Here is a 23,830-nt window from a genome sequence, read left to right on the forward strand (position 1 = left end):
AAATCCCCAGATCCGGAGATCTTGAAACCATTGGCTTTTGTATTAGGATGCTCAAATCAATGGATGACCCCTTATGAATGGTCTTTTGTACTTGAGTCATTATTTGAATCTGAGATTTGCTTTCTGAAGCCATGTAGGACTCCTTCTAAATATACTCCTTAACTGATTATCTTATCCTAGTTCTAAGACAAAATATTTCCTTTTCATTTCTCTGCTTCACGGAAATGCAGTGAAAAGCAGAAAAACTTATGTTTTTTTAATACTTTAGTAATAATTATCCTATTATGTTATTAGTAGCAGTCACTGTAGTTCAAAAGAAATGAATTTATAATTATAAGGACAATGGTTAACAAGGTAATGGCCCTAATACAAATATCCATACTTCATGATAATATAGTCCATTCCTTGTAATGAGCTCAGAGGATTTCATTCCATTATCCTCTTAGTTTGCCTAACTATGAAGTAGAAAGAGAGCTCTTATCTCTCATTGTTTGTGATTAGGGAATTCTGAAAAAATAAAATCAAAAGCAAAATGATAAATTCTCTTACCTAATCCCAGGACAGTGGGAGCTTAGCTTAAGCTGGATGTATCAGTTAGGATGGATGTTCAGCTGCATGTAAGGCAAACCCAACTACAGAAGCTTAAAAATTTGAGTCACTTTCTACTTGTGACAAGTTGCACGAGGTAGGTATTCTGTATTCATGATGCCAGCAGCTCCTTTCTACTCTGTCAGTGGTCACAGAATGGTGCCTACACCTCTAGGCTTCTAATCAGCATTAGGGGAAGGAATAAAGAAAAGGAACAATAAAAATGTTATGCCATCTAAGTTTGCTCTATTTTACAACTTTTCCCGGGAGTCTGATACAATGAAGTCTGATTATATCTCTTATCAAGTTACATACTATCCACCTATGTGCAACAGAGTCTGGGAACCTGAGCATTTTTAAATGGTCATATTGCCATTCCAAATAAAACTAGGATTCTGTTACTGAGGAGGAAGCAGAAAGTGTCTGTTGGGCAGGTAACTCATAGTGTTCATTATAGTCATGTTTAATCCATAAGACCATCTGGAGTGGGGAGAGAGATGGGACACCTGCCATCAAGAATTGTAATAGTTTGTGCAGAATGAAGCAATGTTTATCAATACTATAGAAATGAAGTGAAGAGTCATAGCTCAGAATGCAATGATGTTCCAGCTCAGAGGAGGTAGAAAATAGTGCAGATGTTTATTAAGCATTTACTTTGTGCCACATTGTACAAAGCATTCTACATACTTTATCTCACATCAACTTTGTGAAGCAAGGTGCTATTATTATACTCATTTTGCAAATTGGAACCGGAGACTTAGAGAAATTGACTTGTCCGTGTGGAAAGTGGCCGAGCTGGGATTTGAACCCAGGCCATTTGCTACCAGAGTTCTAGCTCTTGGTCATTAAACCAGTGATTCTCAAACTTTAGCGTGCATTAGCCTCCTGGAGGGCTTGATAAAACATAGACTGCTGGGCCCTACCAGCAGAATTTCTGATTCAGTAGGTCTGGGGTAGGGCCTGAGAACTTGCATTTATAGTGACTTCCCAGGTGGTGCTGATGCTGGTCGTTCGAGACCACTACTCTAAAATGAGTATCATCGGATGAGGATAATAGGTTGAAGAACAATGAATAGTTATGGTAGTACATTATTGTTTGAGTCCTTTCATCCTTAAGAGGGAGTGTTAGGTAGGTATTATTATCTCTGCTTTATAGATGAGTCTCAAATAAATTAAATACCTTGCCCAAGTCCACCCAGCTAATAAGTGTTACAGCCAGTATTTAAAATCAGGTCTTTGGAGCCCCAGAGCCTACCAAGCAATCTATTTTTTTTTCCAGGTGAGGGAAGCATTGGCTGCACCACTTTCCATTTGACGCCCTCTCCTATAGTGTTGCTTTCACTAACCTGCTGCCTCCCCACCATTTTCATTCCTCTCCATCTCTGTTCTTTCCATCAGGGGGGAAGGGGTTTCTTTTCACTGTGGCTGACCTTCAGGCGGGAGTCGTTCGATATCATCATGACGACAGTGACTCCACCAAAGACTTTGTGGTCTTCAGGATATTCGATGGCCAACACAGCATCCGACATAAGTTTCCCATCAACATCTTGCCGAAAGACGATAGTCCACCATTCCTCATAACCAATGTTGTGATTGAACTGGAGGAGGGGCAGATCATACTGATCCAGGGTTCCATGCTGAGAGCTTCAGACATGGACTCCAGTGATGACTACATCTTCTTTAATATCACAAAACCGCCGCAGGCTGGAGAGATCGTGAAGAGGCCAGCGCCAGGAGTGATAGGTAAGTTCTGGGCAGTTAAGATCATTTGTGTCAGAATTTGTGCTAAGAGAGGGCATCAAGTTTATGAGGTAAGATTCTATTATTATTACTCCCATTTCATAGATGGGAAGCCTGAGATTTAGGTTAAGTCGATCTATCCATCTGGAATCCAGAAACTTCCAGAGCTGGGCTTCAAGGTAACCATTACACTATGAAAAATTAAGTCTCCTATGCAAGGTGATAGAACAAATAATGTTGAAGAGATATATTTGACCTATTCTAGATTGTTGATAAAGAAATTTCATGAATACCATTCATTTAAATTTTGTTAGAATAATTTCATAACTACTTTTTGAAGTAGGTAGGTCAGGAGCTTGACAAAATAGGTATCAAGCAGTTTTATTTAAGACTGATTCTATTTTTAAAATTTTATTTTATTTTTAACTGATTTTTAAAAATTTGAGATATAGTTGTACAATATTATGTAAGTTCCAGGTGTACAACATAGTGATTCACAATTTTTAAACATTATACTCCGTTTATTGTTATTATAAAATATTGGCTATATTCCCCATGTGAAATATATCTTGGAGCTTATTTATTTTATACATAGTAGTTGGAACCTCTTAATCCTATACCCCTATATTGCCCCTCCCCCTTCACTTTCCCCACGTGTAGTCACTACTTTGTTCTCTATATCTGTAAGTCTGTTTCTTTTTTGTTATATTCACTACTTTTTAGATTTTTTTAGATTGTATTTTTTAGATTCCACATGTAAGTGATATCATACATTATTTGTCTTTCTCTGACATTTCATTGAGCATAATACCCTCCAAGTCCATCCATGTTGTTGCAAACAGCAAAATTTCATTCTTTTTAATGGTTGAATAGTATTCAATTATGTGTGTGTGTGTGTGTGTGTGTGTATCACATCTTTTTTGTCCATTCATTTGTTGATGGACATGTGGGTTGCTTCCATGTATTGGCTAATGTAAATAGTGCTACAGTGAACGTGGGGTGCATATATCTTTATAAATTAGTGTTTTCATTTTTTTCAGGTATATATCTAGGAGTGGAATTGCTGGGATATATGGTAGTTCTATGTTTAGTCTTTTAAGAAAGTTCCATATTGTTTTCCACAATGGCTTCACCAATTTACATTCCTGCCAACAGTGTATGAGGTTCCCTTTTCTCCACATTCTTGCCAACATTTTTTATTTGTGTTCTTTTCGATGATAGCTATTCTGAAGGTGTGAAGTGCTATCTCACTTGCATTTCTCTGATGATTAGTGATATTGAGCATCTTTTCATGTGCTTGTTGGCAATCTGTATGTCTTCTTTGGAAAAATGTTTATTCAGGTCTTCTGCCATTTTTAAATCCAGTTGTTTGTTTTTTTGCTGTTGAGATGTATGAGCTGTTTGTATATTTTGGGTATTAACCCCTACTGATCATATCATTTGCAATATTTTCTCCCATTCAGTAGGTTGCCTTTTTGTTTTGTTGATGTTCAAAAGCTTTTAAGTTTAACTAGGTCCCATTTATTTATTTTTGCTTTTATTTCTTTTGCTTTAGGAGACAGATCTAAAAAAAATGCTATAATTTATGTCAAAGAGTGTTCTGCCTTTGTTTTCTTCTAGGAGTTTTATGGTATCAGCTCTTACATTTAGGTTTTTAACCCATTTTGAGTTTATTTTCTTATATGGTCTTAGAGAATGTTCTAATTTCATTCTTTTACATGTAGCTGTCCAGTTTTCCCAGCACCACTTATTGAAGAGACTGTCTTTTCTTCATTCTGTACTCTTGTCTCCTTTGTTGTAGATTAAATGTACATAAGTGCGTGGGTTTATCTCTGTGTTCTCTATTTCGTTCCATTGGTCTATGTGTCTGCTTCTATGCCAGTATCATACTGTTTTGATTACTGTAGCTTTGTGATACAGTCTGAAGTCAGTGATTATGTTTCCTCTAGCTCTTTTCTTCTTTCTCAAATTGCTTTGGCAATTCAGGGTCTTTTGTGTTTCCATACAGATTTAAAAATATTTGTTCTAGTTATGTGAATAAAGCCCTTGATATTTTGATAGGGATTGCATTGCATCTGTAGGTTGCCTTGGGAAGTAGGGTCATTTTAACAATTTTAATTCTTCCAGTACATTAACAGGGTATATCTTTCCATCTGTTTGTGTCTTCAGTTTCTTTCATCAGTGTCTTAGTTTCAGATACATTTTAACAACCCTGCATTTGTACTCTCCTCCCCTCACAGTTACTGTTTTTGATGTCATATATTACATCTAATTGTTTTGTGTATCCCTTAACTGCTTATTATGGATATATATGATTTTACTACCTTTGTCTTTTAATCTTCCTCCTATCTTTGTGTGTGGATGATTTACTACCTTTATACTGTATGTTTGCCTTTACTGATGAGCCTTTTACTTTTGCTGTTTTCACCTTTTTGGTTGTGGTATTTTCTTTTTCTCTTAGAGAAGTTCCTTTAACATTTCTTTTTAAGCTCATTTGGTGGTACTGAACTCTTTTAGCTTTTGTTTGTCTGTAAAGCTTTTGATTTCTCCATCAAATCTCAACAAGAGCCTTGCTGGGTAGAATATTCTTAGTTGTAGGTTTTTCCTTTTCCTCACTTTAAATATATTGTGCTTCTCTCTCTGTCCTGCAGAATTTCTGTTGAAATTCAGCTGATAGCCTTATGGGTGTTTCCTTGTATGTTACTTGTTGCTTTTCCCTTGCCACTTTTAATATCCTCTCTTTATCTTTAATTTTGCCATTTTAATTACAATATGTCTTGGTGTGTTCCTCTTTGAATTAATCCTGTATAGGACTCTCTACTCCCTAGACTTAGCTAGATATCTGTTTCCTTTACCAGGTTAGGGAAATTTTCAGCTATTGTGTCTTCAAATATGTTGGTAAGTTCTCTCTTTCTTTTCCTTCTGGGACCCCTATAATGTGAATATTAGTGTGCTTGAGGTTGTTCCAGAGGCCTCTTAAACTGTCCTCATTTCTTTTCATTCTTTTTTCTTTTGTCTGTTCAGCATTGGTGATTTTCCCCACTCTGTCTTCCAGCTTGCTGATCAGTTCCTCTGTATCATTTAGTCCCTACTGTTGATTCCTTGTAGTGTATTTTTCGTTTCAGTTATTGTATTCTTCATCTCGTTTGGTTATTCTTCATATTTTCTAACTCTATTAAAAACCTAACTTCTCGCCCTGTGCATCCTTTCTTCTTCTGGGTTCTTTGATCATCTTTACGATCACTACCCTGAACTCTTTCTCAGGTAGATTGTCTATCTCCACGTCACTTAGTTCTTCCGGGGTTTATCTTATCTGTTTGAAATACATTCCTTTGTTGCCCCATTTAGCCTAGGTCACTGTTTTTATTTTTCTGTATCTGGTAGGTTAGTTATATTTCTTTGGAGAAGTAGCCTTTTGTGAGAGACATCCTATGTGTCCCAGCAGTGCACTCCCCATCTCATCACCCAAGCTGTGTGCTCTAGGGGTTCTCTCCATGAGGGCCACGTTATCCTTCCATTGTGGTGGGCTGACTATTCAGGCAGTCTTGTAGGCTTCATTTGCCCCTGGTACAGCTGATTGCCAGGCCCTGCCTTGTGTGGGTGTTGCTGGCTGCTGGTTGGTGAGACTGGGTCATAAGGTGGTGCTGACTGTGGAACCACAGGCGGCCCTGGGGCTAGTGCTGGCTCATTGCTGGGTAAAGTCAAGGTCCAGGTGACTCTGGGGCTGTTGCCTGCCCACTGGTGGGTTGAACCAGGTTCTGGGGCTAGTGCTGGCCTACTGGCAGGCAGAGCCAGGGTCCTGGAGCTGATTTTGGATTACTGGTGGGTAAGACTACTTCCTGACACAGTTGGGTGCGAGGTCTGGGGAGTCCTGTAGCTTGTGTTGGTCTGCTAGTGGGCAGGACCATGGTCCAGCTGGTCCCTGTGCAGGTTCTGGCCTGCTAGTGGGCAGGCCTTGTTTGCAGGCTGCAGAGCTGTGGTTTTCTTGCAGCTAATGTCTGCCCCCTGGTGGATGAAACTAGTCTGGAGGCTACAGCAGGCTCCCTGGAGAGTGGGGCTGGGGCCTGGGCTATTCTGGAGGTGGGGCCTGCCCGGTGGTGGGTGGAGCTGGATCCTGGGCTCTCTGGTGGACAGGGCCATGTCTAGAAGCAACTGTTCACTCGGGAGGTCTGATGGCAGCCTGTCTGCCGATGAGTGAGGCTGCGTCCCCACCCAGTTAGTTTCTTGGCCTGAGGCCTCCCAACACTGGAGCCTGCAGGTGTGTGGGCTGGATCAGGACCGGATCTTGGCCCTAATAAGCTGGAGGGAGGATTCCACGATGGCGCCTGCCAGCGCCCGTGTCCCTGTGGTAGAACAATTTCCCAAAAGTGGCTGTTGCTAGTTTCTGTGTCCTCAGGGTGAGCTGCAGCTGCCCCCTGTTTCTCTGGAAGATTCTCCTAGGTCAGGAGGTGGTTCTGACCCAGGCTACTATCAAATTACTACTTCTTTCCTGGGTCCAGGAGCATGTGAGATTTTTTTGTGTGCCCTTTAGGAGTGAAGTCTCTATTTCCCCCAACCTTCCGGGACTCCCAAAATTAACCCCACTGGCCTTCAAAGCCAAATGCTCTGGGGGCTCATCTTCCCAAGGGCAGGACCTCCGCCATCTGGGGAGCCCAACATGGGCCGTGGACCTCTCACTCCTTTGGGGGAAACTCTGCAGTTGTTGTTACTCCCCTGTTTGTGCATTGCTCACCCTGGGGTGTAGGGCTTGACTGTATTGTGACTCCTCTGCCCCCACCACTTCTCCTTGTGGTTCCTTCTTTATATCTTCAGTTGTAGAAGCTCTCCTGGTAGCTTCTGGCCTTTTTCATCGATGGTTGTTCTGCAGATAGTTGTGATTTTGGTGTGTCCATTAGAGGAGGTGAGCTCAGGGTCTTTCTCCTCTGCCATCTTGGCTGAACTTAAGACTATTTCTTAAAAATATTTTTCTAATGCTAATTTTTCTATATATTAAGACAGATGGAGTGGCTTTAATTTTTCTGCTTTATTTATAAGCTTTGATAAAAGCATTTAATAATGATTCCTTGGACAAACTACTATACACAAAATAGATAAGCAATAAGGATTTACTGTATAGCACAGTGAACTATGTTCAGTATCTTCTAATAATCTACAGTAGAAAAGAATCTGGAAAATATATATATGTGTATGTGTGTATGTATGTGTGTATATATATATATAACTGAATTATATTGCTGTACACCTGAAACTAACACACTGTTGTAAATCAACTATACCTCAATTTAAAAAAAGATTCTTTGGATACAACATACTAGGCAGAGAAAACTTGTGCAGATAAATCTAATATCATTATATCCCAACACCTGGCAGACTTTTATAAAAGTATGTGGTATTTTGTGGACCCAATAGGCTATCCTGTCCCTGGCTTCCTTCAGAGGGATCTATTCAATGGCATTATTTACTATCGTCACTTTGGTGGAGAAATCTTTGAAGATTCATTTGAATTTGTCCTGTGGGACAGTCATGAACCTCCAAATCTCTCAGTGCCACAGGTAAGAGTCCATCTGTGAACACCTTCCCAAAGTTTTGTCCACAGATATCAGTTCTGGAAGATGTTATTAGAAACTACATGAAAACATTTCAGAGTTTGAGAAGCAAAGGATTAAGCAAAGTTAAGTCAATTTCTTTGTGACATAACTGCTCTGACATTTACTTTTCCAAAGAGTTATGTAAATTTCCATGTAGGCAGTGTTTCCAAGGTTATTTAAACATGGGACCCCTTTATACAGAGCACCTCATGAAATTTGCTTGCTTCATAACACTCAAAAACAAACAAACCAGAAAACTCACTAACTTATTTTATGTGTAGTGGTTAGAAACTGTGCCTCAGTTTCTTTATCTGTAAAACAACTTCCTTATAGAGCGATTGTGAGGGTAAGTGACATAACACATGTAAGTACTGAGAGCTTCCTGGCACATAGTTAAGTACTCAATAAATGTATTAGCAATTATTTAACACTGCTTTTGAATAACTAAGGGTTTTTTACTACCACTCAAGGATATTATTTAAATATATAGAATACAAAAATAAGGAGACATCATCCTATAGAAATTACAGAAAAGGAAGGATCTGGGCAACTATAAGAGGGTAGACTACTTGCAAGGAGAGGAATGGTTGGTGGTAGGGATGGATAAAAGTGAAAACTTCTGAAAATAAGTGACACCCACTACATGTAGTGTCCCTATTGGTTTTATAGCATCATCTCATAGTGTCATAGTCACTGACATTAGCCAATGCATAGATGATTGAGCTATTCATCTGTTTGCCAAGATAAAGGTAACAAAATGATGTTTAGAGCCCAGAAACTGAAGGTAGTAGATGCTTCCTATTAAGAGGGAATGGAAAATAAGAAAAAAATCAATTCCTTTACAAATAACAGCTTCCTCTTTTTATCAATGTATATAATTATGCCTTTTCTAGGTTACATATTTGCTTGAGACCTTAGTTGATTTGATAATCCAAAATGAAAACTATTAATAGGATTTATTCCTAAATCTTTTGTTGTATCCATTCAAACTGAGCTTTCTGACTAGAATACCAAATCACTTTTAGCAAACTATAGACCTTTTTAAAAATAGAAAATTTAGGACTTCTTTTTCCTAATCTGCTATTGTATGTTTTATAGATCATATTTTTCATGGCCACAAATATAGATGTCAGTTTCCTCTATAGTAAAGACCAAACTTTAAGAAAAAGTGAAAACTTTATTGAAATAAAATTAGTTGTAAATCTTGGCAAATAAGTCAGACTGAATTCTATAGATCTGGTTATAAGTTTATTCCCATGATGGATGGGCTTCTAAAGAAGTCATAATCATATTTTTTTCTGCTTTTATTCATCTTCTTAATCTATGTTGGAGGGGGAAGGAGGGAAGAAAGAAGGGAAGGGTGGAGGGAGAAAGAAAAACAAAGGGAGGGTGGGAAGAGGGAGAGGAGGAGAGAGAGGAAGGGAGGGAGGGAGAGAGAGAAACAGGGAAGCAGAGAAACAGAGAGAAAAAGAAAGGGAGAATTTTGCTCTGTTTTCATGTACTGCCTATTTTTTGACTCCTAAATATTCTCCAGTTCAGACTTGTGTACCTACATCTCTACCTGACATCTCTACATTCATTTTAAACTCAACATGTTCACAAGACATTTAGCATATTTCCCAGAAAACTTGCATGAAACCACTGTAACTAGAATCTTTGAAGTTATCCCTACCCACTTTCTCTCCAGTATCTGCCTAACCAATTGGTCAGCTAGTCTTACTAAATCTACTTGAGAAATTTCTCTCATCTATCTCTACTCTCCCGCCCCTCACTGTCATTGCTTTAGTTTCAACCTTCATCTTTTTTGGACTAGATTATCCTCCAAATCCTTCACATAGTCTCTTAAGAATAGAAGGGATTAGCCACATCTTTATAATTGACAATTAAAATTCATTGATACAGTAGCAGTATATTTAGTAGAGTTCATCTAGTGTCCATTTTCCCCCAGCTCTCCCTCTTCTGATCTGTGGCAGATTTACCTTATTCAGACTCTGGACTGTCTCTCAGCTATAGCATCACCTGCTCCAGGAATCATTCTGTGATGCTCCTATTCCATGCCCATTTCCCCAGGCTTGGCCATCTGGTGCTTTTATGTAATCTGATATCAAAGTACTACAATGTAAGGCCATTATTTATTTTATTGGATCAACCATGAGCTCATTTAGACAGGGATCCTGATTTATTCATCTCTGTGTCTTCAGATCTTGCTACCTGACTCAGAGTAGAACCTCAAGAACTGTCTGTTGGTTCCAAAATGAACTCTGGTTCCTTCAGCTCTTATAGAAACAAGGGGGAGATAAGAGGACCCAAACATTTGGTGGGGACTGGGGAAGGAGTGAGATGGGTAGGTAATAAGTGTAAAGCTTTAGAGTTTCTGGGAATGAGAATTTCCAGGAATTAGTGTGTACACAACAACAAAACAAGTGTTTTGCATGTGTGTGTGCTGGTAATAAGCATTTCTCTGCTGTAATACCGTGATATCACCACTGAAGCTCCAATTTCTAAGGGACTCAAGTGATCATCTAGTTTCTTTGATGATTGCATCTTCAATTTGGGCAAGTATCCAGTCATGTCCTACAAATAAAAATGTATTTAAAATATTCAACAAAGTCTGTAACTTTCAGCTGTTCAACGGTAAGTCCAGATGAAATGATTGCTTGATGGGAGCTTTTGTGATCAGAAGGTTCCCCAGTCACTGAAGATTAAACTCAGGCCCAGGATTGTTTTGGCCATACTGTTAGAACACTTCCTTTCATAGGGGGAGAAACCAAAGGTCTTCTCAGGTGCGATTCTATTTAAAGCAGGAAGGAAGCTACACAAGTGGAGATGCTTCTTACCTCCTCTCACCTTTCCCATCTACATACTCCTACTGAGAGATCTAGCTGCACGTCAACAAGATGTTAGTAAGAACCCCCCTCTCTTTCTATCTTGGTCTCCGTGACTGTCATCAAATAAAGCCCCACCTACTCAATTTGCTTTTGAAAAATATTTTCTTAGGTTATTCCAGAATTATTTGCATCAGCACCCAAGTGCTCTTCAACAGAAGACTGGTTTAAAAAACTGTGTTATATCTATACAATGAAATACTACCAAACAAACCAACCAAAAGAGAAAAAGGGGGCAAATCCATGGAAAATATTCTGTATCTTTTTATTTATTTATTTATTTACTTACTCACTTATTGGCTATGTTGGGCCTTCATTGCTGTACGCAGGCTTTCTGTAGTTGCAGAGAGTGGGGGCTACTTCTCATTGCGGTGGATTCTTTTGTTGTGAAGTATGGGCTCTAGGCGTGTGCGGGCTTCAGTAGCTACAGTGTGTTGGCTCAGTAGTTGTGGCTCGCAGGCTGTAGGGCACAGGCTCAGTAGTTGTTGCGCATGGGCTTAGTTGCTCTGTGGCATGTGGGATCTTCCTGGACCAGGGCTTGAACCCATGTCCCCTGCATTGGCAGGCAGATTCTTAACCACTACGCCACCAGGGAAGCCCCAATATTCTGTATCTTAACTGTGGTGGTGCCTTGACAGGTATATAAGATTGTCAAAGCTCATCAAATTATATACTTAAACTGAATGCAGTTCATTGTATGTAAAGTAGTCTCGATAAAGCTAACCAGAAAAAGAAAAAAAAAAAGAAAATGTTTTCTTCTTTATTCTTCTCAGTAGAGGGCTTTATCGAGTTTATACCTTAGATCTTAATCCGGGAGGGAGTAACATTAGCAGTATAATGGAGAGGGAAACATAAGGATAGAACAGAGATTCAGAAAGAGGACTAAGAAACAGGAAGAAAGGAAGCAGATGCCACAAAGGCCTGTAGGAGAAGTGGGAGGAAGGAATGAAACAAGACTAAAGGAGAGGACTTCCTAGATGGTGCAGTGGTTGAGAATCCGCCTGCCAATGCAGGGAACACGGGTTTGATCCCTGCTCCAGGAAGATCCCACATGCCGCGGAGCAACTAAGCCCGTGTGCCACAACTATTGAGCCTGCGCTTTAGAGCCCGTGAGCCACAACTATTGAGCTCATGTGCTGCAACTACTGAAGCCCACGTGCCTAGAGCCCGAGCTCCACAACAAGAGAAGCCACGGCAATGAGGAGCCCGTGCACCACAACGAAGAGTAGTCCCCACTCACCACAACTAAAAAGAAAGCCCACCCACAGCAAAAAAAGACCCAACACAACCAATAAAATAAATAAATAAATAAATTTATTAAAAAAAAAAAAGACTAGAGGAGAGAACAAACACCGGGGTGGGCATTTATCAGAAGTCAGACCAGAAAGTGGAGTGGGCAAAACTAACAGTGGAAATAATTCCTGGGGGTGAGAAATAGCACTGGATAATCTCAAAGGAAGATGCAAAAGAAGGAATCAGGTAGCAATCAAAGCTCAGGGCAGAGAAGGGATTAAGAACCCAGGTCTACAAGAATGGCAGATACTAGCCGGTGGAGCTTCTATTGTGAGCTGAATTCTGAGGGTCAGGGTCAGGTTGTCATTTTATATGCTGATTTATTACTTTATGTTCTGATTCCCTGCAAATCTGTCTGTGGGTGCTTGTGGCTGTAAGTCAACTGGATGCACATAGGGGAAGGCAGCAAGGAAGAGCCCAGGGACTGGTGTGAGCACTAGTTTTCCACTGTGTGGAATGGGTATTTAATTAGGTCCTTTCCCAACAATCAAATGTTGGTAAAAATAAGAACACTTTATTTCTCTATGGAGTTTGTTAAAATAGGAATTTTCTCCCCCACAGAACACACACACACACACACACAAATTGTTTGGACATGCATAAATATGTAAAGACACATCAACTGAGGCTATTATAAAGCATGGTGACAAATGTCCCCACTGTGAATTACTATTGGGGTATAAAAAAGCATGCTTGTACATTCTTTTTACACAAGAACACACTGGAGAATAAATTAGCTTAGAGAATGGTCTCTTTGAAGGCACAATAACTATTGTTTCCTTATTAAATCCAGTTTTTCAATTAAGTGGAGGCTCACTCCTCCACACCATGGCTGGGAGGTCCCATAGAGAATTTCTGAACTTTGAAGATTAACAAAAAAACTATCATAGGAAACAAAATCATGACACAGATTCTAGGAAACTGGAGAAATGACTGTCATTGTGTTCCTTTATTTTGATAACTGGGTTTAGTTTTTAATTGTTAAAATGCTTCATAATGGAGTAGTAAATATGCTGTATGCTTTTGTAAAAGTAATGAAGGATGGAGACAGGGAATTAATTTATTGAGCATCTACTACCAGGTACTCACTGTGCTTATTATTCCCAGTGTAAAGAGAGAAAAGCTAAGCCCAAAAGGATTAAACGATTTGCCCCAGGCAGCAAAGCTTGTAGGTAGCTGAGCTGATGTTCCAGTCTTTTTTGTATCATAACAAAATCTTAACCATGTTTTAGTTTTTGCTTTGTATGTTAATTTAATAAAGAAATCCTCTTCATTTTCAAATTGGTTATTGTGAACACCATTATCTTAGAAAAATTTGCATTGCTGTTCGTACTTCAGTGACAATATTAAAATAAGTCAAAACCAGAGTCGGAATACTTTCATGCATCAGGCTGCGCAATGACCCACGATGCCAAGCAAATGTACCATTTCAAGAGAGAGTAATTGCTTTCTCCAAGTCATGGATTATTGTTAAAAAAAAGAAAAAAAAGATGATGATAAAAGCTGTTTGGCAAAGTCTCTTTGCCCTCATGCAAGACCCAAATCTGTGAATGTTTGAGAAAATTCTTAACATCACAAACAGGGCATGTTGACTCATTCAGTGAGGAAACACTGATGAAGTGCCTCCTATCTACAAAATATGGTGTCAGATGCGGTAGAGCTACAGAAATGAACAAAATATTTATTGAGCACATAGTATGTGCCAGACATTTTATCTACATAGTGATATTTGATCCTCATAAAATTCTGTGGTTGTTGGTATTATGCTTAATTTACAAATAAGAAAACTGACACTCAAAAAAACTTGAGTGACTTGTTCAAGATCAGTAACTACTACGTGGTTTACCCAGGACTTTATCTGTCTGTTCACTTACAAATTCCCTGTGGTTTGCTCTATACTATGATCCCCCTCTTGTGGAACTTTCAGTCCAGCAGAGACTGACATGTAAACTACTAAATAATAATACAAGACAATGGGGCTTACTAGGTGGCGCAGTGGTTGAGAATCCGGCTGCCAATGCAGGGAACACGGGTTCGATCCCTGCTCCAGGAAGATCCCACATGCCGCGGAGCAACTAAGCCCGTGCGCCACAACTATTGAGCCTGAGCTTTAGAGCCTGTGAGCCACAACTATTGAGCCCATATGCTGCAACTACTGAAGCCCACGTGCCTAGAGCCCGAGCTCCACAACAAGAGAAGCCACGGCAATGAGGAGCCTGTGCACCACAACGAAGAGTAGTCCCCACTCACCACAACTAAAAAGAAAGCCCACGCACAGCAAAAAAGACCCAACACAGCCAATAAAAAAAAAAAAAGTCTACAAGCTGTAAACGCTGGAGAGGGTGTGGAGAAAAGGGAACCCTCCTGCTCTGTTGGTGGTAATGTAAATTGGTGCAGCCACTATGGAGAACAGTATGGAAGTTCCTTAAAAAAAAAAAAAAAAAAAAAGACAATGAAATAATGTTGTTTGTCAAGGGATAACCAAAATTCAAGAACAATTAATTCCAACTGAGAAATTGGAGAACATTTCAAGAAGAGCCTTCAAGGGTAAGAAAGACTCAGGTTGCTGGATAAAGCAGGAGGAAAGCATTCTGGACTGAAGAAACAACTTGATGCAGGGCATACAGGCATGTGTGAGGACTAGGACTGGGTCCACTGCGTACAGTCAGGGTACTGGATTAATGTTGAGAGGTAGTAAAAGAGTTGGAATAAAGAGTGTGTCTAAACTGCAAAGGATCTTGAATACCATGCTAAGGAGTCTGAATAATTCTATCCCTCCTGAGTGGTTGTTTAAGACTTTTTAAAACATTTTTTAAAAAATTTTATTGAAGTATGGTTGATTTACAGTGTGTTAGTTTCAGGGGTACAGTACAGTGATTCAGTTATACAGAAATAGATATGTTCTTTTTCAGATTCTTTTCCCTTATAGATTGTTGCAAAACATTGAGTGGTGATCTATTTTATATATAGTAGTGTGTGTAGGTTAATCTCAGCCTCCTAATTTATCCCTCCCCTGCCTTTCCCCTTTGGTAACCATAAATTTGTTTTCTATGTCTGTGGGTCCATTTCTGTTTTGTAGATAACTTCATTTGTATCTTATTTTAGATTTTTGAGTGAACAACCTGATTTGACTTGTATTTTTTAAAAGATAACACCAGGGGTATGAAAAGTCAAGATTAGTTATTGGACTTAGGGCTGATGGAAAGCTATTGTGATGATGTAAGGAAATTATGAAAGCTGGAGCGAGGCCAAGGACAGTGGGAATGACAGCTGTGGGAGGAAGATGTGGTCACTGTTTAGAAAATTTTGTAAGTACAAACTCTGGGACTTGGTGATGTGTTATATGTGGGTAGAGAAAGAGGAACCAAAAGTTATGGCAAGGTTTCCAGGATCTATGACTGAGTGGAAGGAGGAAAAGAAAGCCCAGGTTGTTGGTAAAGGGAGGTGTAGAAATAAAACCAGGAACATATTGTGTGTATTATATGCTCATTCTGTTAGCACTCATGGCTGCATGAACTATAATTGTGATAATTATATTCTTAAGACAGAATGAAAAATGGATGGAGAATGTTGCATTTTTAGCTCATGTTCTTAATAGCTCCTGAATTTTTTCACTGGAAGTGTATTATAAAACGGGAGTTTTTGAAAATCATAACTGTGAGTGGATGATAGTGGGGTAGCTTTTTTTTTTTTTTGGTGTCTTTTTGGTATTTCAAATTAATGGTACAGGTAATTTCTCTCCAGGTGGTAACCATTCACATCACTCCAGTAGATGACCAGCTTCCAAAAGAGGCTCCTGGAGTTTCTCGGCATTTGGTTGTCAAGGAAACGGAGGTGGCCTACATCACTAAGAAACATCTACATTTTGTAGATACAGAATCATATGACAGGGAGCTGCTCTACACAATAACCACTCCTCCATTTTTCCCCTCCAGCCACAGGTATCTCTATGAAAAGTCATCACCTGGGCTATTAGTTGAGGGTTGTGTTCTAGGATTGAGTTGAAAGTGTCGGTGTACAGTCCTGTGCTTCACTTGCTTCATTGGTCAGACATGAACATATGTTCAATTCAGCATTTATTTCTAATCTCAAACTTGTCTCATACCTCCCTTCAATTCTATATAAATTGGTAAGTGGCCTGCAGCTTGTAGTGTCTTCAGCTTAGGTAGGCTTAAAACAGTCTTTAATCCCTTTTTCTAAAGAGAATACTTTTTATCTTTTTAGTAAATGTACTGAGTCTTCATAGCTTTATTTTTAGATATTTCAGGTCACAAAAATGGTCATATTCTATGATTCCAATCCAGAAAATGTCATGACTATACCTTAGGCTTTTATTATATACTAAAGGATAGCGAGGGAACGTTTTTAGGATGAGTATCTAACTACATCCCATTGCAGTTAGATTCCGTTTCATGATGTCAGAGCAGAAATTCTGTACATACTTTTTGCAGTCACGATGAGAATGGCATTCGTGATACTAGACTTAAGGCTAGAACCTCTCCCCTCCCTGCCCTTGATATAAAGGGAATATAAAGATGGAACATTTGATTTCTTCCTACAATGGGCACTTTTAGCTTTGGAAAATTTGGTTGTGGGCTACTGTTGGATTTAATTTTTCTTACTTGGAGAATGAGCTGATGTGTTCTCTTGTATTTTTCTTTAGACACTTGGATGCAGGGAAATTATTCATGGTGGACAGCATACCAAGGCTAACCAAAAACCCTGCAGCTCCAGGGTTGAAGTCATTCACTCAGGTATGGTACTGTGCTCAAATGTTGGCAAACATGATGGAAGTGTCCTCTGAGGAGTATAGTGCTTCCCAGTGTTGCACTTGAGAATATTGGCCTTTGACATCTGTCACAAGCAACAAATGCTTGATGTCTATAGTCTTTCTGTTTGTACATTTCCATTAAGCAAGTGACATGTATTTGAAAATGCTTGATCAAACTGGATATGATTGTAAAATCTTGTTATAATTCAACACAGTCTTTTGCATCAATTTCGGTTGCTGGTTTAGGGCTCTGATTTAGGGACCTGGTACATATATTTTTATTCAATCAAATTCAGCGCTTCCAAAATCCTACCATATTCGTTTCCTAGGGCTGGTATAGCCAAGTACCAGAAAGTAGATGGCTTAAAAGAACAGAGATATATTGTCTTATAGTTCCAGAGGCTAGAGTCTCAAATCAAGATGTCAGCAGGGCCACCATCCTCCAAAACCCTGTTCTGTGAGGGGACGGGAGGGTGGGGGCAAGGTTCTTACCTCACCTCTTCGCAGCGTCTAGTGGTCTGTGGGCAATCTGACATTCCTTGACTGGTAGATCATCACTCCACTCTCTGCCTCTGTCACCCCATGGCTGTGTTCTCCCTGTAAGGAAACAATTAGATTAGATTAAGGGCCCACCCTACTCCAGTATGGCGTTACCTTAACTAATGACGTCTGCAACAACCGTGTTTCCAAATAAGGTCACATGCTGAGGTCCTGAGGGTTAGGACTTAAACATATCTTTTTGTGTGTGTGTGTGTGGAGGGGAGGGGAACATAATTCAACCCATGGTATCTACTGCTTTGCAAAATCCTTTATTTACTCTCTCCCTACTCCTGTGGCCTATACTCTGCAGACCCGACTGTGGTCTCAGTAATGATGGTGATGTTTAGGCAGCAGCTACCCCTGAGCTGCTGAATCCAGCTGTAGTTACAGGTTGTAAATGTGCTCAGCACATGCCAACCCATGTGCTAAGTACTATTATATCATGTTATTCACTTCATAGACAAGGAAACAGAGGCCTTGCAAGTTTAAGTAGCTTGACCAATATCATGCAGCTACTTCGTGGTGGAGCTGGGTTGAAAGGCAAGTCTCCTATCTTTTATAGAGTTGCCTGGCTTCAATCACGTGATGTAGTTACTTAATTTCTGTGTTCTTTTCTCTCCTGCTTTTAGAAAATGTGGTCTGTAAGGTAGAGCTTATTAGAACCTTCAGACTGCTGATGGTGGCATTTATGGGGTTCTGTATCAGTGAACACGAGGGGTCTCTTAGACCTAGGTCCGTAAATGTCTCTGATCCTGGCAAATCGGCACACGCACATCCATCTCTGTTTGCTTTGCAGCATGCCGTGAACTATATGAAAGTGGCCTACATGCCACCCATGAAAGATATAGGCCCCCACCCACGACACGTGCAGTTTGCCTTTTCTGTCGGGAAGCAGCATGGTGGCACTCTGTACGGGATCTGCTTTAACATCACGATTCTTCCGGTGGACAACCAGGTCCCTGAGGTCGGTATGATGCTTGATATGAAGGGTGAAAAGGAGGGAAGACCTAACGAAAGAAAGAATTGTAAAGACTTACTTGAGCCATATATACATTAGTAATAAGGAAAAAAAAATCAAATTGTGTACTTTAAATTTATGCAGTTTATTGTATGTCAATTATATCTCAATAAAAGTCCTTTAAAAAAAACATATCACTGTGACAAAGGCAGGCAGGGGAAGAGAAAAGATTTCTTCAAAAATGTCAATGTCATAAACAATAAAGACTGGGGAAATGTTCCAGAATAAAAAACTTTAGAAAGACTTGGTACCTAAAGCCAAAAAAAAAATAAAAAAATAAAAAAGGAGACTTACTCGAAATACTAACTTCTCTTTAAGCTACTTCAAAGAACTTTTTTATTTTCCAGCTACAGTGTAGGGAAAAAACCATGGGAAGGAAAGTCCTTCACCTCCTATGGGACTGTCTATCTAAAAGGTGAATTTGGCATTATTTTCAAAGCTTCATCAAAATCTCTTTCATTTCCTTTCCTTTCTGCTGAGTTTCACATGTTGATCAGGGAAAGGGGATTAAATTAGGAGTCTCTTAGCAACCAGACAGGCTTATTTGCTCTCCCCGCAGGCCAGCTATGCTGCTCTGTCATCTAAATAATCTCTTTAATTTTCCAAAATGAATTGATAGACCCTTGTATCGTGTCCTGTTCCACTCCCCAATGTTTGTGTAAGCTTTAAAGCACTTGGGTCTCTCATTAAAATCAAACTGCAAAGACGATGCTGCCTTGTGCATCTTACCTACGGGGCTGGGTTTCATAATGACAATTTGTTCCCTACCTGCCCCTCCCCATCAGAGTGCTAGCGTTAATAAGTGTGGCTCTTCCTAGGCTTGCTTTTTCCCTCAGAAGTCAAAAGACAAAGTGTGATTGTACATTCATTAGGAACCAGAGGGGACTAGAACTCACACATGTCTCATCCCTGAGGAAAGAGGCCACCTTCCCAGGTACCCACCTGTGATATAGCCAGGAAAGCACAGATGCTCCCTTTCCTGTGCTCTCCTCACCATCTCTACACCTGCCCAAATGTGTGGGGCAGAGGTCTCAACCCGAGGGACCAAGGGGCTTACCCAACCCACACACGTTCTGATGAGTCTAAAGAATATTTGAAAATAATGAGTTGCCAGCACTTAAACATCAGGAGGTTTCGTATCAAGTCTGGATTTACGGCTACTCCTGAAAATTCGGAGGCTCTGGCAACAGTGAGTCCACTTACCCCCACCCTGCAGCAGTTGGACAGGGCGTATTCTCCAATCACCAAAGTCCCCACGCAACTCAGGACACTCATTCGCATCACTGGCTTGACCCCTCCAGCCTCTGAGCTTGCAATTTGGGGTAGAAGATGGGTCCAAGAGCTCACACAAAAGAATCTAAACTATATTCTTTGCCTCCTTTCCTGTTAGGGACCAGATTACATTCCCTGTTTAAAAAATGATTTAGAATGTCTGTCAATTTCATTAGACCTTATTCAGACCATCCTTTACTGTGTATGAGATACATGCCCTGAAATAGCCGAGCATCTAAAGAAGCTGATGAATTTTCTAGAACAATCACAGAGAAATAGTTTTTTATGCAAAGCTATCTGGCCTCTTGCTAGAGAAAGATGATCTGTCAAAAAAACCAGGAAGGGTGAAGTGAATAGTTAGCTCCATCATTTGAAGGTAGATGGAATCGTTATGAGGACTTGGGGCTCAAGAGGCATAGTGGCTTCTGTCTTTTTCTACAGTGTACGGGACAAATTAAATAGTACCACAGAGAACTGAGAATAATAGAAATAAAATTAAATGAGTTGCTTCAGTGAATATAGACATGGGAGGGGTTCCCATGTGAAAACCCACAGATCACCGGGCTGAGGGATAACCACTAGGGGATCTTGATACTGTGCTGACTTGAAGTTCCAGAAACCCAAGCACTGGGTTCAGACAGGGACTGAAAAGTGAATGGTTAGTGAGTGGGGGCAAATTAGCCTTATGCTTTCAGTTCTTGAAAGTTGTCCTAAAATACATATATATTTAATAATCACCTAATGAGGCAAAGTATATTCCTTGAAACAGCACCTTGGATATTACTTTGATGCAACTCGGGACAAAATGAGGCTGGCAGACATGGACCATGTTTCATTGTTAATAATCCTCTTTAAATAACAGCTCCTTTTATTTTTCTCCTACAAACAGTGAAAATGTAGGCATGGCAAAATGAGAGTAAGGCACTTGGGAAAGGTGGGGATGAGTGGTTGTAGGGAGAAAAGGCTCTTACTTTATGTTTTCCTTTGCTGGCAGAAGTCGTTTATTTAAGAATACAAGGCAGCTGTCCCAGGGAGCAGGGCTCTGAGTGGAGGCTGTGATTTCTTGCTCACTTCTCTTCCCTCTGCCCATTTCTCCGTCCTCCCTCTTTACCCTCTTTCCTTGGGGAGTGCTGTCCTTTCTAGGAGTGGCAGCTACACTGAAGAAAGGAACTGCTTCCTTGGGGAGCATTGTGTCCTTCCTCACATTAGCAGAGCACTCAGTCCAGACTATTTGTGAGGAGCCTTTCAGAGCCCATGACTAAGAAGCCCAATTGTATCTGCTTGTTTTTGCTTCTCAAAATTCAAATTTGAGAAAATAATGGGTTAAAGAAAGTTAGCATATTTTCCTACTGTAGGGTCTCAGAGCATTGAATAAACCTCCAAAGTGAAGATATTGTATATGACTATTTTCTAGATGTGTTTGACCATGGGACACTTCTTGCCAACTCTCAATGTGCTGATAAAATATCCCAAGCCTTTCTAACTTGCTTTTTACTTTCAAGTGAATTTTTATTGAGTGGTGGGTTTTTCTATTAAAGAAAATTATCTTTGTGGCTTAAATGTTTAAGTCTAATGCTTGAATAAATCTATTTCCTATGATATCTTCAATTTCCCGTCTTCAATTTCCCTGTTCTACTTCCATCTCTAAAACACTCACTACTCTGATGCTTAAAAGCTCCAATCAGTTTCCCAAGTCTTTAAGAATTTTTAGGGTGTAAAAAGAGATGGATTCTTTCTCTAGGGGAACTTGGTATAGGTCTTGTTCATTTTGTAGGGTGTAAAAAGAGATGGATTCTTTCTCTAGGGGAACTTGATATAGGTCTTGTTCATTTTGTAGATTAAGGTACATATGTGCTGAGCAATGGTAGCTGTGAACATGATGAGGAATGTTATTATTTTCTCAATTTAGCACCACTGATGATAAATCTGTTTGCTGCTTCTACTCTGTAGGGTCTGAGATCAATGAAACGTAGATGCTTTCAGGTTTCTAGATCTGCCTTGTTTCTTTGTGTCCATCAATGTTTAGAAATGGAAGCATTTAGTAAAAAATATTTTTCAGCCAAAATGTTCAGCTATGAACTTGTGCCCTTTAGCACATTCTTGAAAGTTTGGTTGACATGTGAAGATGGTGCTGGAAGTTTTCTCTTGATTTCAAGAGCTCTGTCTTCAGGTACACCTCATAGAACAAGTCTTTAAATGTTTCCTTTCTTCTTTCTAGGTATTTACCAGCCCTGTGAGAGTGGCTGAGGGAGGTCAGTGTGTCATCAGCACAGAGCATGTCCTGGTCTCCGACGTGGACACCAAACTGGACAACATCCACCTCTCCTTGCAGAGACAGCCTCAGTATGGAAGGGTGGAGCTGAATGGATTGCCTCTAAATATGGGGACCACGTTTTCTTGGGGAGAACTCCAGGCCTTAAAAGTTAGGTTAGAACATTTCCTGGCTTCTTTGTTTTACATGCTTTGGCTCCCATCTGAATTAATTGTGAGGCGGTATAAGAAATTTGTCCATTTCTTTCAGGGGATAGCAACGTGTCACCTAATACTTTTCAAGGGTCAGTTGAAAATTAGAAATGGCAATCCTTCAATTTTCCCTCCAGACATTTTCTTTCCCTCTGGCTTGCTGTACCGGTGGGAATGATGTTGTGACTATTTGAACAACAAAAATTTAATTACCATGAATATTAAATTTGCTGCACCTGCACATATCACAAGGGGTAACAATCAAACTAGATGAATAGAGTCTGAAATAATCTATAAGGCTAATATACATAATTGAACTTGGTTTTAAGAAAAGCCAATTTCATAACCCTGGAAACCTGGGATAGCATTCTGTTGATCAATGTCTTTAGTATAAATTTTTAATGCATTCTACTGGGGAGGGGATTTGCAGGCAAACATGTAGGGTAGGTTGGGTAGGTAGGACATGAAATAGTACTTGGGTCTCTTACAGTCAGGGGTGGAGTAATTCCAGCCTCATTGTCCTATAGTAGGACTATAGTAGTTCCCCTCACCTTGAAAACTTTTATTTCTTCTACCTAATGCAGTTATGTAAGAAATGTTTTCTTTAAAATCAGGTAAAACACCTTCTCTGTCAAAAAATGCAAGATACTCAAAAGCAATGGTCAGGTAGGTAAACATACCGGTTAATTTCTCACTTGTACAAGTTCAAGTTATACGTGGAATTTTGGCCTTTTTGATAAAGCATAGTAGAAAGTATTAGGCATTAAAGGCTTAGTTCCACATTTGGAAATTGACAAGGGAAAGAGGATTTGTGTACAGGAAGATCATTTTCATCCAACAATTTAGTTATACTGTTTCATTTACAGTATCCAATATCTTAAACTCTTTTCACCACTCTTATCCTCATTAAAATTTCCTCCCCCCCCACCCCACCCAAGGTCTCAGCTCTTTCCTACCTGTTAGAAAGAGAGCTCTGTTTAGGTAATTCTTACTAGGGAACGAAAAATGGGTAGAAAAAAAAGTACCGGTATTTGCCAGCACATACAGTTCAAGCATTCTTCTAGAGGCTAACAATTATGTTGTTTTCATTAAACTTCACAGCAATCAAACCTGACAAGAGAGATGGTTCTGTTCTCATATTATAGTTGAATTAACTAAGGCATGAAGAGGTTAAGGTCACTTAGCTAGTGTGTGGAGGAGTCTGATTTTGAAAGAAGTTCTGTTTGATTCCACAGCCATGCCTTCAGGTGTGTACTTCTAGACCCATGTGTCCCTTTTAGGGTTATTAGCACGGTAAAATACATTTGAATTGGCACGCTGTCACATATCAATCTATTTTTGATGAAGATATCAGGGAGCATGACAAAATAAAGCATAGGAAGCAGTTTTGGGAGGGAAACTGGGGATACGAGGTGGGCTTTCTCCACCACTGGAATCAAAACCCAGGCTTGAATCCCTAGCTAGTGTATGGGTGAGTCTGGTCCCGAGTAAAACACCTTTGAGCCCTGGAATTTTTTCATAGGTAAACATTATATATGTTCAATATACAGTGCTACTTTTAATGCAACTTTTAATTTCATTTCTAGAACTTATTTCCAGAACTGGTATCTTGAACAGATCATTGATAAGCTAAAATTTTGGCTTAATTCAATAATTATTTCAAACTTACTAT

General features: G+C 39.7%; 1 protein-coding gene across 1 annotated transcript in view; it reads left to right on the top strand.

Moving 5' to 3' along the window:
* FREM1 (FRAS1 related extracellular matrix 1) overlaps nucleotides 1–23,830 on the top strand; it is a 132,589-nt gene that overhangs the window by 25,671 nt on the left and 83,088 nt on the right. The window contains exons 8-13 of the mRNA XM_057722279.1: nucleotides 1,987–2,331; nucleotides 7,738–7,880; nucleotides 15,839–16,035; nucleotides 16,758–16,848; nucleotides 18,202–18,369; nucleotides 21,914–22,122. Coding sequence (XP_057578262.1) covers nucleotides 1,987–2,331; nucleotides 7,738–7,880; nucleotides 15,839–16,035; nucleotides 16,758–16,848; nucleotides 18,202–18,369; nucleotides 21,914–22,122 — 1,153 coding nt within the window. The remainder of the gene's footprint in view (nucleotides 1–1,986; nucleotides 2,332–7,737; nucleotides 7,881–15,838; nucleotides 16,036–16,757; nucleotides 16,849–18,201; nucleotides 18,370–21,913; nucleotides 22,123–23,830) is intronic.

Source organism: Hippopotamus amphibius, chromosome 2 (assembly GCF_030028045.1).
Source record: "Hippopotamus amphibius kiboko isolate mHipAmp2 chromosome 2, mHipAmp2.hap2, whole genome shotgun sequence".
NCBI lineage: Eukaryota > Metazoa > Chordata > Mammalia > Artiodactyla > Hippopotamidae > Hippopotamus > Hippopotamus amphibius.